This window comes from Alligator sinensis, unplaced genomic scaffold (genome assembly GCF_000455745.1).
Source record: "Alligator sinensis unplaced genomic scaffold, ASM45574v1 scaffold696_3, whole genome shotgun sequence".
Lineage (NCBI taxonomy): Eukaryota > Metazoa > Chordata > Crocodylia > Alligatoridae > Alligator > Alligator sinensis.
Window position 1 is genome coordinate 1,029,133 of NW_005842505.1, and position 18,392 is coordinate 1,047,524.

Here is an 18,392-nt window from a genome sequence, read left to right on the forward strand (position 1 = left end):
TGCAGGGGGTCAGACTCGATGATCTATTGAGGTCCCTTCCAACCCTAGCATCTATGAATAAGGGAGATAATGGGGGCTGTGAACCACATGGTTCAGGGGTGGCAGGTTGGGCAGGCCACGCTCACCCGGGGGTTCATGGTCACCGACAGCAGGGCCAATATGGTGAAGGCTGTTCAGGATGCCAACTTTGTTGGCATCTGCTGTGTGGCACACAGGTTGCACCTAATAGTGAGTGCCTTGTAGGTGGACAGGGCTGCCAGTGATGGCGCCACCACCAGTATTGCTACAAGCCAGCTGATTTCAAAATGCAGGAAGGTGGCGGGCTACTTCCACTGCAGCATCAACGGGGGAAGATGCTGTGGGACAAACAGGCAGAACTGAGCATCCCACAGCACAAAATCATGCAGGGTGTGGAGACTCAGTGGCACTTCACATACCTGATTGCTCGAAAGGGATATTGGTGTCTGCGGCCCCCTGAACAGACCTGAGTGGGGTACCATCTCCCAGATCTTGGTGCTCCTCAAGCCCTTCCTTGACGCCATGGAGACCCTTAGCACCGGCGATGCCCTCCTCAGCCAGGGAATACTCCTAGTGAGGGAACTGGAGAACCAAATGGAGGCTGAAGTGCAGAGGTGAGGGGATGTGGAAGAGGGGGATTCACTTTCCTGTGCCAGCACTCCCAGCACAAGCACCAGCGCCATCACCAGCACTAGCCAGTCACCTCCTAGCACCAGCACTAGTCAGCCACTGCCAATGTGGTCCATGGGCATGGCTTCAATGCAGGTAGTGCCGAGGCATCAGTGGCTATCTATCGCGCTGAGGATGTGGAGCTCCTGGACTGTGACTCCCTTGGCCTACTGGGCAAGCCGCAGCCAGATGTGGCAGGATCTGGCCATAGTTGCCCGGCAACACCTGTCCTGTCCACCGACCAGTGTTGCAAGCAAGAAGGTGTTCAGTATTGCTGAGGATGTTGTAACACCCCACCACACCTGCTTGGATCCTACGTTGATGGAGCAGCTGGTGGACCTCCCGTTGCTGGGGTTCCCTAAACTCTACCTGCAGACAGACTGAGCGCCACCCTCCTCACTCTGTCTGCACCAATTTCCTTTTTTGAGGTTTTGAAAAGCCAAGTAATGCCCCACTTTTAGCTGGAGGGGGCACTAACTGCATCACCAGCCAGGAGGGGAAGAACATGTCCCTGCTGAGCTCATTCCCCTGCCAGGACTAACTTGGAGGTATGGGATTGGGGCCATGGGAAAGGAGGAGGCCCCAGGTCCTGGGCATGACCACTAAGACTGCACCCTGCAAAGGTAGGGAGGCCTTCGTGGGACTGCTGGTGTCACAGCAGCCCCGCAAATGCCAGGGCCAACGATCCCCTGGTGAAAGGTGGGTAGGAGGCGCCATAACCTTTATCTAACACACGCACGCACAAAGTCCTGGCTGGGGAATGCCCAGACCTGTCACGTCTTTGACAGGCCTGATGCTTGCTGGTTGCAGTTCAGTTGTGAGGTTCCTGGTGAGCTCAGCTTAGTTGCCTGGAATGCCAGCTTTAGGGTTGAAAACCCCTTTGTCAGGCTGAGGAAGTACCTGCAGTTGGTCCCGGATGGAAGGAATAGTAAAGAAGCCGGAGGCTGGCCTGGCCCACAATGCAGGCAAGAAAGCCAGTCATTGAAAATGGAAATGGAGGCATCAGGGGGTGAGGGAGAAAGGGAGTGTAGCAGTGCAGGTAAAAGTGTAGAGGTATCTGGAGTGTCAGATTTCTGTACCTACTATACAGGAGGCTGATTTAAGTGCAGTTCATAAGCCCAGCTCTGAAAAATGATGCGACGGGCTAGCTGGTAGTGACTTAGCTCAGGGGTTTTGAAAGGGTAAAAGATGATTGGAGGACTTGGGATTCCCTTTCCTCACCAATCAGGACCCAGAGACTCGCCCTCCATATCCCCTGATTGGCCCCCTGGGTCCCCTGGAGGGGCATAAAAGGGGCAGTGCAGCTGACTCGAGAGGGACCACAAGGAAGGAGTCTCAAAGAGCTGGGCCAGTGGGGTGGGAGCAGTTGTCTCAGAAGACCCTGAAGGAGTGGGACCTGCAGGCAGCAGTTGGACCCTCAGCAGTGCGGCATGTGGCCGGCAGGAGAGGCTCCCCGCTGGGCTCCAGGATCGCCTATGAGAGGGTGCGGCCAGCAGGAGAGGTTCCCCAGCTCCAGCAAGGATCTGAGCAGCAACCTGAGAGGTTCCCAGCTCTGCTTGCAGCTCCTCCAATAAGAGGCCAGGCAGCTTGCTGTGAGGCAGGGGCTCCTGAAAGGTCAAGAGCTCTAGCAGCTTGGCACAATACCAGCACTGGTGGGTGTGTGGTAGAGTTTCTCCCTGCCATGTGGGACATCTGAGTTTAAGCCCCAGCTGGGGTGAATTTGGGTGAGTGAAATAACAGGGAGATATTCTTGTTGCAGTGGAAAGGGGTCATTGTGTTTTCCTCCTTTCTCCCCACCTCCAGGTACCTAGGCCCTATATTCTTGTTATTTGACATTTTGTATTTTGTGCCTTTTTATATTTCACCAACCAGTATTGCTTGTTCTTCTGTTTGTTTTTTATATTTTTGTTAACCCTGTCTTTTGTCAACTGGATGAATACATCTGATTGTAAGTGTCTAACCGTTGTTGAATCCTGCCCCCTCAGGGCATTGTAGTGTCCCCTATACCCCCTGGTTTATACTGGTTATGTTCCCAGTACTGTTCTCTCATTAAAGGTGAATGGTTAAGTCCTCATAGGTGGTCTGGCTCTGCTCTATAGGGGGAGGAGAGTCCCTACACCTCCCACAGTGCTTGTGCATCTGCTGTGATCCCTTCAATTGGAGAGGGGGTACCTCTTGGAGTACCGCCTGGGTTACAGTGGTTTGCATTGTAATTTGTTCCCATTCAGGATCAGACCTGAGAGTCTGGAGGCAGTGTTTTTTTGGTGAGGAATGTGCCCCCACAAGTAGTTGGGTTTTGTTGTCTTTTATAGATTCTGGTGCCCAGTTTATTGGGGTACTGGGGATAGCTGGCAGGTTTTGTGTTTTGAGCTGTAGGAAGTTGGCTTCAGTTCTGGTGATGAGGTTAGTTGCTTGTTTGAATGTACAAATCACTTTTCAGAGCTGGGCCGATGAGCTGCACTTCATCAGTCTCCTAGGTAGTAGGTACAGAAACTCATGGACTCAATATACACAGTGGAATTCTGGCACACTGCGACCTGCCGGACTTCTGACACCCCAGATACCTCTGCACTTGTATGTGTGCTGCTACATCCCCCTTTCCCTCCTACCCTCACCCCCTGACGCCTCCATTTCCATTTTCACTGCCTGGCTTTCTTGCCTGCATTGCGGGCCAGGCCAGCCTCTGGCTTTTTTACTGTTCCTTCCATCCAGGACCAACTGCAGGTACTTCCTCAGCCTGACAAAGGGGTTTTCAACCCTAAAGCTTCCAAAGATACATTTTTTTTAAGTACTCCTTTTTTTTCATAATGCACACACAGACATAAAAACACAAGATAAACCATCACACACCATGAGTAATATCATATGTCCAACACAACACAGCATATTTACTTCTTGCTGTCAATTCCTTTATAAAAGAAAGGCTCTGTTACAGTTCCGTTTGGGTACCTTTGCTGCTGCTACTGGTGTTGAGCCAGCTAGGTCATTTTACCTGTTTTCATGTAAAGTGGAGTACTGGGCGTGAGATTGTGGGGGAAGAGGAGACCTCACTGGGGCACACTGCCATGTTGTACAGAGGTCCCAGTGCCAGGAAGGGTGTACCTTACACACACACACACACACACACACACACACACACACACACACACACACACACACACACACACAATGTCACCCACCCACATCACGAGTTTTGCCTGTCAGCAGCTTGAGGTGCAGTTCCCCCCCAAGCCCCTACACCTATCTTCTTGACAGTTGGCATGCTTTGTGGCCTCACCAGGGGCCACTACCCCTGCAGTTTTCACCCCCCTGTAGAATAACACATAGACCTAACAGGAGTTCTGCTTTAAAGAATTTGGTGTGCAGTTCCCCCCAGACCCCTGAAGCTCTCTCTGAAGACTCTTGAAGCTTGGCAGACTTCATGCTCTCAGCAGAGGCTGCCACCTCTGCAAGTTTCACCCAAAGCAGAGGCAAAACAACAAAGTTATAGATATTTCATTGATCCCCCATTATAGCCTATGGCCAGATCTCCAAGGCAGCTCTGAAGCTTTGGAGCCGCTTTGGCCAGATCAAAGTGGAAACATGGTCCAGAACTTCAGATTGGATCTCTGAAACCCAGTGGCCACATCCGAAACCGAATCGAATACCTGCCTACTCACAAAGGCCTATTAAATATATGACATTATTATACAAATATTAAAAACAAACTATATAAAATATTTTACCTATGTTTCTTGTTTGCAATTATGCAGCAGATCAAGTTGTAGAGATGAAAATATACCCCACTGACTCATCTTATGTGATAGCGAAAAACTGAATTTGCTAGTTAAGAGAAGTGCAAAGCAGGTCGCTGTGGTACTCAGAATTATCCACACACACCAGGTTTCTGCTCATGCAAGTAATTTTGCACATAGAATTGTCTTCTTGGTTGTGATGTAGTTAATAAATTAAGAAACTTTTGCAACTGTTCGATGGCCAAATGAGCATGCAATTCCACCAGGGCAAATATTTAATACAATACTAGTTCTTCATGGTATAATCTCATGGCTCCAATTAGCTGTTCTATGGCAAGAAAAAAAAAATCTATCTAATTCTATACCTAGAAAATTATTATGGTCTGGGGGTAGGGAATAGACTAAGAGTCAAGAAATCTGGTTCTAGTCTTAGTGTTCAGCTTTGGAAGTTACCTTACCTTGCTGAGCTCCTGTTATCCCTTCTCAGCCTTTCTGAGTAGGAAGGGATATAAATGCAAAAAATGATAATGGCAATAATCCTGTGGTTGCTTTTTTGGTTTACATGGTAAGGTTGTCTGGGTCCTCAGGATGATGGCTTGTTGTGTGCTTCCAGGGAGCCAGGAAGAATGAGGCCATGTTCTCAGTAGGGCCTCTAGGCATAACTGTAGTATAAATAATAATAATCTCTGTCTTCACAGTGGTAATACATTGTAGAAATTTCTAGCATTTGAAAATGTGATAACTGTAATGTAACCAAACCTAGCACAAATACTTTAGCCAAGTAATAATTTTCTACTGTGCTATAACAAGAGCTTTTTTATCGCATCTGGGAAGATAAATGACTAATAAAATATAAAATGCATAATCATTACAAAAATAGTTTTAAATCCAGTACAACTCATTTAAAAGAATATTCATGGGAAAGTAAAGTAGAAAATAAAAGGAATGTAGGGCAGTACACTAAGAAAGTTATATCTACCTGATTGCATAGTAGAAAAGCATAAGTCAATGTTAATGAGCTTTTTATCATGCATACATATCGAAGGTGAATGGGAGAGATTTCTGATTGACCTTACAATGTGTTGGCTGGGGGCTGATGGAAACTTGTAGCTGCAGATATACAAGTCCAAAATTCTGTCCTTTTTTTAACTATTGAAAATGACTTCTCAAAGGAACTGTTTCTTCCCCCCCCCCCCCCCCCCAAAAAAAAATTATTCCATTTTTGTGGATTTTTTTTTTTTCCTACTCTTTTGGTTTTCAGAAATATTCCTTAGCATGATTTTAGATCCCCCTTCTTTTCTGTTAAAAAGCCCCCCACCACTGAACTTTGCTGAGCCCTTCACTCCACAGGCCAGATGTAGTAGCTGCATGGGGTGGATCCGGCCCATGAAACCAGGTTGCCAATCCCTGTTTTAAGCAGTTGTAGTTAAGGATTGTGCTACCACCATAGTATGTTACTTAAAAAATCACATATACTGTAAATGAGAAAACATTACATGATATCCAGTCAAATTCTACACTCCTAGTTTATGTGAATTATTACTGAGGTGAATGAATTTACTTGAAGTAGAAAGGGTTATTCCCATAAAAGTGGTTTGCGGGCTTTGACATAAACATGAGATAATAAGAGAGTCACTAAAGGGCACAAGTAGCAGATGGTATGTTTCTGTACTTTCAAAAACTGAAACTTTTCATGTGTATGTATAATTTGTTAATGTGTATTTGTATCTGTATATGGATTAAATCCCCTGATTTACTCTGGCAGTGGCCCATTAAGCACTTCCTAGGTTTCTGTCAGAAAGCATTAGTAAAGGGCTTTTACTAAACAACCTCCTGCCCTATGCTTCTGGTGTTATTCTTTTATGTGTGTCCTATAAATTGGCCCACGTTCCTGTAAAAGGAAAAACCTTATGTGTGATAAGACGCAATGTTTTACAGGTTTCAAAGGTAACATCGTTTTAAATATTGGAGGCCACTCTGAAGTAAAAAAAAAAAGGGCAGATTGAAGGGACGATAGTAGAGGTGCACTGATATGTTGGCTGTGTATTGGATTGGCACCGATTAAAAGGAAAATTAACGTTATCGGCTTTTTTTACTTGATGTAGCTAATAATGTTCTCCGATAATTTAATTAGGCTGCGGCCCCCACATGCCTGGGGTCTCTCTCACCTGTTGGGCTGAGGGCCTCAGACACCTGGGTTCCTTCCCATGAGCCGGGGTGACCCCAGATACGCCTTCAGTCCCTCACCTGTGGGCCAGGCTGGGCTGGAATGGAGCAGCTGCCACAGTGTCCTGGGTGCTGGAGCGGTGCAGTGTGGTGTGGGCTGGGGCGGGCACTGTAAAAGCCACAGATGTGACTGGGTTAGGGCAAGGTGGGCAGAACTGAGCTGCCGGGCCCAGCCGAACCCAGTGTGACTTAACTCACAGTGCCTGGGGGTCTGCAGCCACTACCTCCCACTGTGTGCAGCCACTACCTCCCAATAAGAAGGAAACATCTGGGAATGGGGGGCAGCTCTTTAATGTGAGCAGCTCTGAGAACTACTCTAATTAAAGTGCCCAGAGACCACCCAGCCCTAGGTAGCCTCATGCTCAGGCAGCTGCCCCCAGGCTGGGGTTCAAGGGCAGGGGATGCAAGTGGCACAGGGCACTTTTACGTGTGCTGAAGAAGGGGGGGGAGGGGCACTGCTTTAGTTAATGAAGCTGTGAGTACTGCTCTAATTAAAGTGCTGCCATGTCTCCTGTATCAGTGTCCCCATACTTAGAAATGGTGGAGGGGGTGCTTGAACTAAAGCTCATTCAAAGAGCTTTATAATTAAATATTGGTTATTGGATCGGTATTGGCCAATATGACTGGTAATTGGCTATCCATATGGACCAAGAAAATCTTTATTAGTGCACCTGTACATGATAGTCATAACTCAGCTGAACAGACATGTTTAAAACGTGTGACTTTTAAAAAAAAACAGGATGTTAGAATGAAAACTGTTGTACAACATTACCTATAGCATTCACTGCCACTCCAGTATAATATACTACATTTAAATACTGATTGGTTCTTATTGCCATCTAGGATACAGTACTAAATCAGGGAAAAACAAACTTGACCTTCCAGCTCTCTACTTCCACTTTTTCCACAAAACTTCCATAAAAGGGACGCTTTTGGGATTGCAGACCCCAAAACTATAATCCTTTTAAAATGTATTTCATAATCCTGCTCAAATAGATGTCATGTCTTGGGATGTGTCTACAGTGCACTGCAGTGAGGTAATAGCAGTGACTGTAGCTTGTGGAATATGTTCTGGATTATTAGGGCTGTGCAAAACAGCACCATTTTGCTTTGACTTCTGTTTCAACATTTCAACAGAACAGTCTTTCGTTTTGAGTTTTGTTTCATTCCAAAAGCAGCGTTCCGTTTCATTTCGTTGAAGCAGTTTTAATGTTTCGATGCTCTTTTGATGTTTCACTCAGGCTATAATATGGAAGCACGAAACTGGAGGAGGAGCAACCTCCTCTGATCTCGGGCAGATAAGAGCCCACACCCTGGGGTGGAGTCTGGCAGAGCCCCGCAGTCCTCCATGGGGTGCGGGCAGGAGACTGCCACCTGGGACCAGCCCTGGGAGCTGAGCCAGTGGAAGGAGGCAGAGCTCCACTACCCCCTACTGGGCTCAGTTCAATGGGGCTGCAAGCAGCTGGGAACCAAGCCAGGTGGAGGCGAAGCACAGCCCCTGGGCTGTGCCCCACCTGCCTCTACCAGGCTGCAAGCTGCTGGGAACCCAGCCCAGTGGAGGCTGAGTTTCCAGCAGTTTGCAACCCAGTGGAGGGACTGAACATTTCAAAATGTTTCAACTGGCCTCATTTTGTTTTGAGGCTATTTTGAAGCCCTCTCTTTCATTTTGATTTCACTGTTTGGAGCTCAAAACGAGTCGAAACAGCCAGAGAAATTTTGCACAGCCTTGTGGATTATCTCTAAGATTGTCCACTAGGGTATTACCAGTGGTATAGCCATGGCAACATGCAGCTGAGCACAGGCTGCAAAATCTTTTCAAGAAGCAGGGTAAATACTTAGGTGGCTGGCATGTACTGGCCTCCCTGCTCCATGCTGCCCTAGTTACATTGTTCACAATACCTGACATAGCTTGTTTACAACCATCTTAGGTGGATGTCTACCCTCAGAAACATTCAATTAATAGTTTTACTTAAAATATGTTAGCTCTGCGTCTTGGGCTCACTGCAGCAACCCACTGGTGAGAAAACTAATCGGAATCTTACAAAACTGAAGGCATGCTTTGCAACAGAAACAATGACATTTCTTGTATATGAATATACTGTAGTCAGCTGACCTTTCCTGAGGGTCCAGCTGCCGCCTCCTCCCCTGCCCCCTTTTAAGCCTTCAATCACCAACACGTTTCAGCATAAATGTTTTTCTTAATTTAAAGACAGTTCTGGGAAGAGTAGGTCCTTCTGTTAAGGTAAGAAATTCTGGGACCCATGAAATTATGGATACCTCAGGCACTTCCCTAGAGAGTCAAGCAATAGTGTAAATATTTAAATGGATACTTTCTTTAGTATGCTTTATTAAAATGCTTTTAATTAGCTGACAGTTGTCCTGGTCACCTGCTAACCTGGAAAACCAGACTATGGCTAGTTAGGACTGCTGGCCACTTTTTGTGAAACATGGCCCTTATAAAACAGTGTGTTTTCCTGCAACCTTGATTGTGTGATTTGGAGTTAAAGGACATGAAAAGCAAAGACTGCTATTCTGGTGTAAAACATACTGTGTTATAATGGTGATCCCTTAAATTTGTATGTCTATGTTTTTCATTCTCTCGGTGATGTGTATATGAAGATATTTCTTCAGTACAGTAGCCAATATCTCCACCTAATTACAATACTAAACTTGTTGCCTGCTAATTTGATACTACTTAATAACCTGATAAGAATATACTTCTATTCACATTTTTCTGTCCCCCAAAGAAGAACAAAATTCTTTTATGTAGGTTCTTATTTGTTACAAGGCCACACATGCCCTCTGCTGTCCCTTCCAAATTATAGGGAACTAAGTCACATTGACAGAATATAATAGTAGGAATTAATCTGCATTTTTTTATTTTTTTAACCCAACATGTTATTCTTCAGTGGAAATCTATGTAAATCAGCCTTGAAGAATCTAAACATAAATCTCAAGATTATATCTAGATACAGACTTCGGGCCCCTTGGAAAGTGTCAGTAAGAGCACATGGCTACAGTATGGCTAAGTACAGACAGTCAAAAAGTATGAGGCTGAATCAATTCAATCTTCTCATGTTAGTCTGAGCTGCATAGATTGAACTGAGAAGCAAGTCAACAGACATTCACTTTTGATTCTGGAAATGCAGCCACATGCCCACAGTGGCCCAGGAAAGGGAACATTGTGGAAAGACAGACACCTCTTGGAGATCTTTCACAGGACACTAAACTCCTGTAGTGTGCTTTTGCTATTTAATTGTGGCTTCCAACTGGTAGCCATCCCCCTCCCCCAACTCCTTAACCTTTTTCAAGGCATAATTTATTCATATTGTAGACTATAATAATTTGTGAATGGGTTTTTCTAGATGTGTACATGCCATGATTGAGCTGGGATGTAACTACACCAAGATGCAGGCCATGTACTTGTTTGTTAGATTCCAAACACTACAGCATTCCTGTAGCTCCAGATATTGGGTAAACTACTAGCTTGCTCATGGAACTACTAGAATACAGTTATGAACAGGTAGCAGTAGCATAACAAATGGGGGGACACCAAGGCACCAGCCACAGGCACTAACCCAAATAGGGTGTAAAAATTGCAATTGTGGTTTTGCTGGCCTGGCCACCACCACAACTGCTGCCAGCACAGCCCCAGATTCTGCTCCATGTGCCACTGCTACCCAGGGTACTTAAGCATCCACTTATGCCTGCAAGCATGGAAGCTTTCAGAATATGTTAAAAAAAAAAAAAAAAAAAAAAAATAGTCAAAGGCTGATATGTGACACAAGGAACAGTGTGAAGATTATCCACTGTCACCATTATGGTAATCAAAAATCACAATTATTAAACTGAAGCTGATATAGAATGTCTAGTGCATTGCACCAGACAGCTGCAGAAATAAAGCATCCTCATTGAAAATGTGAGGACTGAAGTATTATGGAGTAAAATATCTGATGGGAACTATGGGGACATTTAGAAATTCAAAAAAGTCATGTCAAGGGATTCTGAGAGCCAGCCATACTTAGGTTTGCCAAGTGCAGGACCTCCCCAGGCCACTGTTGTGCACCTCCATATGTGAAGACGGCTACAGACTATTCTGGTGTAGAACCAGCTGCAAACCACCTGAGAATTTCCTTTTTAAGGAGGAATCCTTAGGTGGCTGTTTAAGCAGTTTTTTGGTGTCTCGCACATTGTTGGCATGATGCAAAAGGGACAGAGCAGGATGGGGGATATGGTCTCAAAATATCTAATTATGGATTTCCTGAAAATAATCAAAGGCAGTAGTGCCCAACCTTCTATCCCCAGAGGCTGGGGCTTGAGCATCCCTGATGGTTAAACGCCCAACAAAGGCATCAGAATTTCTCATTCCAGATGCTTTTAAATATATATTTTTAAATAAATCTTACATTTTTGTACCTAAAATTTACATGTCCCTTAAATACATTGTCTAATTTGCCTTCTATGTCCTGAAAAATCTCTATCCAGGCATGAGATGAAATGTGTTTAAAGTCAGGGGAAAACCAGGCCTACAATGGAAGCCTAGATATATCTTTAACTGTGGAGGCACTAATTTGTTTCCATAAGCAAACTATGTTCTATTTCTGCATGCTGCGATTCTTTGATTGTCAGAAGAATGCTATTCCTGAGAGGCTAATTATTCAAAGGAAATCCACTGCTTTAAAATCTCTGTTAAATTTTACTTAGTATTTAATTTACTTCAGAAGCACATAATGGAAACAAAATGTTTACTAGAATAACTTTTTTCCAAGTGAATTCCCACTCCCTGACAATGTATACTTTCCCTGACAAAAAAGTTTCCAATTAGTAGTCAAACTGCTGCATGCCTTTAGCACAAATGATATACTCAGCATTATTTCAGTGTTTAGGGACAGCTGAATACCTAAGGGTACGTCCACACATGCAAGCACGTGTGCTTGCAGCGGCTCAAATAGAAGCAATTCAAATTTGAGCCAGGGCTTTTTGCCTCAGTGCACGTGCTCAGACATGCACTTTGTTGTGGAGCAAATTGTGCCATGTGGGGCAAAATAACCCTGCCTGGCTCCTCCCAGATCTGCAGGGGGAGCTAGAGCCTGGGGCCAGCACCTGTGCTGTCCCCAGCAGTATAAAAAGCTGCCCTGTCCTGGCCTGGCCCCATCCATACAAAAAGCTGCCCTGGCAAGCAGCTCAGGGCTACTTGCTTTTAGGAGCTTCTAGGGCCCACCCAAGTGATACCTGGGGACACTACCCCTTGTGCCCGCTGGACTGCTGCTGCAGCAGCATCCCAAATCCATTTTTAAAAATACCCCAAAATCCGTGTTCTTCCACAATTAAAACAAAAGACCACCACACACACACACACACACACACACACACACACACACACACACACACACACACACGGAGAAAGAGCGATCAGTTGGGTAATGCTTTACTGGTATATTTACAAACTTGCAGCGCGGGGAACATTTTTTCATTCCTGCACGTGCCTCTTGCCCCGCCTCAAAGGGGCTTGAGGCAGGGCAAGAGGCATGTGCACACTTGTCTGGACGCTCCCTAAGAGTCAAGGATATCTTGGGGCGGTATCTTTTATTAAATAAACTGCATTTTTTGGGATAAAGTTAGAAAAGCTTTCAAATTCAAAGCATTTTTTTTTTTTTTTTTTTTTTTTTTTTTAGATCAAATAGAAGATACCACTCAAAAAATCCTTGTCTCATGTAATTCTGGGACCATCACAGCTATAACATCACTCTTAACACTGCCTGAATACCTAAGACATACCCAGGTCATCCAATGCTCACTAAAGTCAATGGAAATCTTCCTATTGATTTCAACTGGCTTTGATCAGCATCTGTCTGTATGTGATTTCAGTATAACGGCGATCAGCTGAGGGGCCTGACATCACTTCTGTGGCTTAGATTAGGCCTGGTCTAATTTTCTTTGCTTTGCCTTTGGGTATTGATTAGGGTTCTGGAGTGGGTAGCACAGGGAGAAATGTTAGTGTGTGGAGGTGTCATTTTGAGCTAGCTCATATTTGAGCTTTGGCAGTGGTTCTCAACCTATTTGCCATAGTGGGCCACACTTGTAGCTCTCAATGTGTTATGTGGGCCATAGCCACACAACTTACTTCCTGTGTATCTATTTAAAAATATTTTGTAACTGTTATCTGATACTAATACTTCTCACTTCTACAGCATCAAATGTCTTTACTTTTTTTTAACAGGATGTCACAAGGGCCACAGTAGTATGCTGATTGGGCTGTGTGTGGCCCGCGGGCCTCAGGTTGAGAACCACTGCTCTTGTGAACCACCCCTACATGTAATTCACAAGACAAATCCAGGGATTTCGGATAGGAATCCGTAGTATAACAAACATTCTGACCTGTTGTGGTCTTTCTAAGTTCTTTGCAACAGAACAATTGCTCTATTATTTTTCTGTAGTCAAGAAACAATTGAAAGCTAAAAAAGGGCATTTTCTGAGGGATGCCTTGAGTTTAATAGGGTGGGGAGCCACTGCTCTGTGGGTTTGTAAGGACTTGTGTTTTGTATTTCACCTCAAGTGCTGGGTGGGGACTTTTATTAATAACATGATGTATTTGTTTGTCTGTTTGTTTATTTTCAATTATGTCAATTACATGCTTGGCACTTCCTGCATACATAAGAAGATATCATACCTGTCCCAAATACATGACAATCTGAGAAGGTAGAAATAAATGAAGGGATAAGAGATGGATAAAGCATACCATTGCTTTTTAATCATTATATAAAAATATTTACCATCCCCTGCTGAATCTCTAAAGGAGGAGACTGTACTTGCATTGTAGTTCACAGAGGGCCTTCTAAGTCTAAGGGGTCTCATGGAGCAAGATAGAAAGATAGTTGTAGGAGAAACAAACAAAAGCTTGAGGCTGAAATACTTTGATGCTCCAACTATTGTATGTTGAGGCTGAGTTCTGAAGGTCAGGAAGATGAGGACAAAGTGACTGAAATAGGAGAACCCAGTGGAAGGTACATGGCCAGAGTGATGAGCAAAGAAGCTGATATAAGCGGCAGCATTTTCTTGGGTTGGATGGGATGGGTATTGGTGTCAAGCAGTCCAAGAAAGAATTATATTACAACCATCAAAAACTAGAATGATAAGGACCTGAACAAACACTTTGGCAGCATAGACTGAAATAAAATATCAGACCTTTGAAATGTTATAGAGGAAGAAGTGGAAAGAACTGGACAAAGGCTTGGAAGTGTGGGGCACAGGATAGGGAAGAGTCAAAGATGATCTCCATGTTACAAATCCGAGCAAGAGGGATAGTGGTACTTTAAAAATGAAACTTCTTTCAATGTTAAATTCTGACTTTATTTATTTATGCTATTACTACTTACTTATGTTGTTACTACTATTTATAGTACTACTAATGAAAATTCCTCCTACATGAATGTTCTCCATACTCACGTGGAAATTATGCACTGAGTGCTCTAGGTAAATGAGAAGTTAAAACTCACCAAGCTATGAGCAGAAAATTAGAATTTGAATATTTTAACCAAAAGGTCAACTGGAATGATTGGTGTTTGGAATATACAGTCAACCATAGATTGATCAGAGGGAACAATCTGCTAAAAAGAGCAGTCAGCTGCTTAGCAGGCAGCTAGGTGAGGAGATGAATTGTCACCATGCAAATGAATGAATGCCAACGTATCTGGAATTGTTAACTGAACAGAACACTCTATCAATGTTCAATTAACCTGAACTGAACATCAGTAAAAGCATGTGTGGATGATATGCCTGTGAGCATGCATGCACATGTATGTATTACTCATTCTTCAGTCAGCTCTGAGAACAATCCTAGGTGTATCTACACATGCATTTGAGGAGGAACCAGTTTACTTGTGAGTAAACTATTCATTCCTGGGCAGGTGTAAATGTTCCTGGGCAGGCGCCTACATGTGAAGAGACATGCGAGCATTTTTCCTGCTCCTAACAGCAAACTGAGGTGGTGGTGGATTCCATGCCCTGGGATTCCTTCAGTGCACTGGGGTCCTGGATGGGACCCACTTGCCCACCCCCTGGAGACCTGTGACAGCAGAGGGCTCCCCCCTGCTGGATACTACAGCCCCATCCAGGGCACTGTGCTGGCCCCAGCAGCCTTACCTGTGGTTCTGGGGGCCTCCGGGACTGCAGCTGCAGTGCTCCTGCTAGGCTGAGCCCAGCCAGCAGCTGCAGCTGCAGCACAGCTCCGGGTGGCCCAGCTCTGCTTTGTGGCTGCATGCAGTGTTCCAGTTTTTTTTTTTTTTTCCCATGGGTTTTTTTTGACCCCTATAGATAAAAACTTCCTTTCTGACCTGTGCACAATCCACTTATACTCTGACACATGAGATACGTTTACCTTTCTTGCACCATTTAACTACAGCTGTTATTGAGTAAAAAATGATCCTGTTATTACTTAAAAGGCAAGATTAAATAGAGCCTCACTAATGAACACAAATGCCTGTGAGACTGTGAATAGCTGAATGTGAAGGCTTGCTGAACAAATGAACTGTTCTATTTTTAACCACTGCATTTCAGTTGTGGGCAGAAGTCTTTATGTTCAATATATAAACTTGGTCTCAGGTAGCTATGTTTGTAAAGCATTTTCAGTTCCCATTAGCATGACAGGTTGAATATAAGGGCTTAATCTATTAAGACACATCATTTGAGGAATATTGTAGCCTAACCTGTACAAAATAAAATTTTCAAAACTAGTAATCACCTGATCCTGTATGACTTCTTAGGAACTGCAAGATCTTCTTGTAGCTAAGATGAAAGCACTGAATGCTGTTCAGGAGAAAAATCTTTCCTTGCAAAGTGAGATCACTTTGCTCAAAAGCATGACTGAAGGAGAAGGGTAAGAGTGTTAACTAAGAAATTGCTGTTTGATATCTACATTTGTTTCATGTTGTATTGCACAACCATTATTAACCTGATTTGGGCCTGCAGACATCAGAGGTTGCCAATATTTATAGTAACTGAAAAAGTTTTCTACCATGACCATCCTTAGAGCTTTCAGTCCCTCATTTAATTGGTACAGACACTAGAACTCAAATCTTCTGGGGATAGAATAGCATGGTAATAGTGACACTATTTCTTTAAATATGTGTTAGCTGATATAGCACTTGTTTACCTGTTGTGTGATGTATCACTAAAAATATGAGTAATACACATACACCCCTTGACAAAATTCAAAGGTTCATCATCTCTGTGAAGTTGCTTATTATCTTGCTGAAGCCCCATGATAGCAGGTCTCAAAGACTACCTGCTTCTGATGGCCTGTGGTACTTTTTATTTTAGATCTACAGATAAGCCTGTGTGAAGGTTTGCATTTGATGCAAATTTTCCCTTAAACTGTGGGGTTGCTCAAATACAGAGAGATGTCATGAGACCAAATAATAGAATTTTCCCAGACTGACTGCAGGTCCTGCCATAGAATCAGCTTCTCCTTCTCTTGCAGCTAAACAGCCTCCATGCTGCAGGTGTTTCCTCAGTAATTCTGCCATTTGGAAAGGTTGGTAAATTAATAGAGTTCAACACAAAAATCTTCTCCCACTCTTCCTCACTGATTATACTCCTTGGTGCCTGGTTCTTTAGCTTGGCCCTGCTAAGGCACTCCTGCCCCCTGCATTGTGACAGTCCCTAGGCCCTTTGCTTGGAGTCATGAGGGAACTCTGTGGGAAGACCTATACAGAACACAGAACTTCTACTGCTTTGAGTATCTCCCTGAAATTTTCCTTAATGAAATTAGGGTGTTCCCACAGATCTTCCATTGTCAGCCACGGTGGTGAGTCCACCTGGTACAGTTAAAACTGAAATGTCCACCTCGTCCTATGATATTTTTTTTCTATTTAAGGTAGAAGAAACTATAAAGGATCAAGAAATATTGGGAGCTTAGTCCTCTTGAATTTAAAATAAAGTGCTGGGGGGGGGGAGCGGGGGAGGTTTGTCTCCAAGCACCCATAGTTTATAAAGGCAAATGGCTGTATTGATGTAAGCTGCGTCTATTCTAGGGGTCTGTCAAAGGGAACCTGTTATCCATTGCTGAAGTCTTCATGTTGACAGGCCTCAGGACTGTAATGAAGGATGGACAACCAGGGCACAACCTCCTGGAGCCCAGTTAAGAGGGGCACCAGAATGGAGGCTGGGAGGACCTGAGGCTCTCTGTGGAAGATGCCATTGCTGCAAGGAGAGATGTCTATTGTTGTCAAGTTAACCCTTCTCTGGTCCAGCTTGAATCAGCTATTAGCTAAATGGACCAAGAAGTCCCGCTGAAGTGCCCAATCTATACAGATGCTACAGAGCTGGGTTGAAGTAATGGGCTGCTTCTTCCATTAAAGTGTAGTTTTGTTTGTTTTTTAACATCTGCAAGCAACCTAAATGCCAATATGAAACTGTATAGACATGGTGTGAGCCATGAATGTTAAGGGATCACACTGGTGAGCTGTGGTGGCAGAAATCTTAGTGCAGACAGTGTCTAAGACCTTGATTCTGTTGACTTCATTGGTACTGGATCAGGTTCTAAGACATGAAGCTACTCCCTTAGCCTGATTCACCTCTCACGTTATCATTGTTTTATATTGGCGTAACTCCACTGACTTCCTTGCAGCTAGTTATAAGTTGCATTGGTGCAGTTTTGAGTAGAATCAAGCTCTGAATCCTCCTCAATATGCATGCATTTAAAAAAAAAAAAAAAAAAAAAATCCCAGATTATCAGGCATTTTAGAGCAGCAGTTTTCAATCTCTTTTCATTTATGGGCCCCTTTGAAAATTTAGAATGGAGCTGTGAACCCCTTTGAATTGTAAGTCTAGGCATTCACATGCTTTTTGATTGATCACAAGTCATCTTTTGCAGACCCCCTAGACATAGTCTACAGACCCCCAGATGTCCGTGGACCACAGGTTGAAAATCACTGTCTTAGAAGAAGGAAAGGATACCAGAAAGACTGCATTTATACACAGCTTGCACATCCACAGCATTATCAGCCATTTTATCCCTGATCATTTAAAAGTCTATATAACTATTTAAATCAATCTGGGTCTGTCCCTCCTCTTTGGACTGGAAAACTAAGAGTTTCCAAGGAAACATGAATTCATGCAGGGTGAGGTATGAAGTTAATCATTTATATTGCCGCATTTGGTGCCTTCTGTAATACTGAGAGATCTGGTCTCTATCTGCTGTTTGTTTCATTAGAGTGTAGCATAATCATTCAGCACATTCCATATCTCAGGTGCTGGTAAAACAGGATGAATACTTTAATACCCTCCTAATTAGTCCAGTATTAAGTCCAGAACAACTTTGTCTCGGCAGAGGGTTCTACTAGATATTTCCAAGTCAAACACGCAGCCCTCTAAACTAGCTACTAGAATTAGAGGCCTATCAGTCTTTGTGCATGTTTTTTGTACAACCATTGGTAGGCACTACATTTTATTATGCACCATACCTGAATATCTCATGACACATCTTAACATGCTAGAAGTTATATCAGTTTATCCCAAGATAAAAATAGCAGATGAACCAGAAAGAAATTGCTAGGTGAAATAGCAATTTCTTTGTGGTACAGAAATATCCACCAATAATTTTAATATGTGGCCAGCTGGCACATTACACTTTATCATACAATACTTACATATAACATGCAAGAAATATAAACAAAGGAGGAATTTTGCCCATTGTCTCTAAGTCAATTGGCAGAATTGGGTAAGGACATAAGATGACTCATTCCT

General features: G+C 43.8%; 1 protein-coding gene across 2 annotated transcripts in view; it reads left to right on the forward strand.

Moving 5' to 3' along the window:
- The window catches only part of LMNTD1 (lamin tail domain containing 1), a 65,703-nt gene that overhangs the window by 14,473 nt on the left and 32,838 nt on the right, over positions 1 to 18,392 (forward strand). For both annotated transcript variants that reach the window (XM_006031450.1, XM_006031451.1), the window contains exon 2: positions 15,410 to 15,522. In XM_006031450.1, the coding sequence (XP_006031512.1) occupies positions 15,437 to 15,522 (86 nt within the window). In that variant the 5' untranslated portion in view covers positions 15,410 to 15,436. The remainder of the gene's footprint in view (positions 1 to 15,409; positions 15,523 to 18,392) is intronic.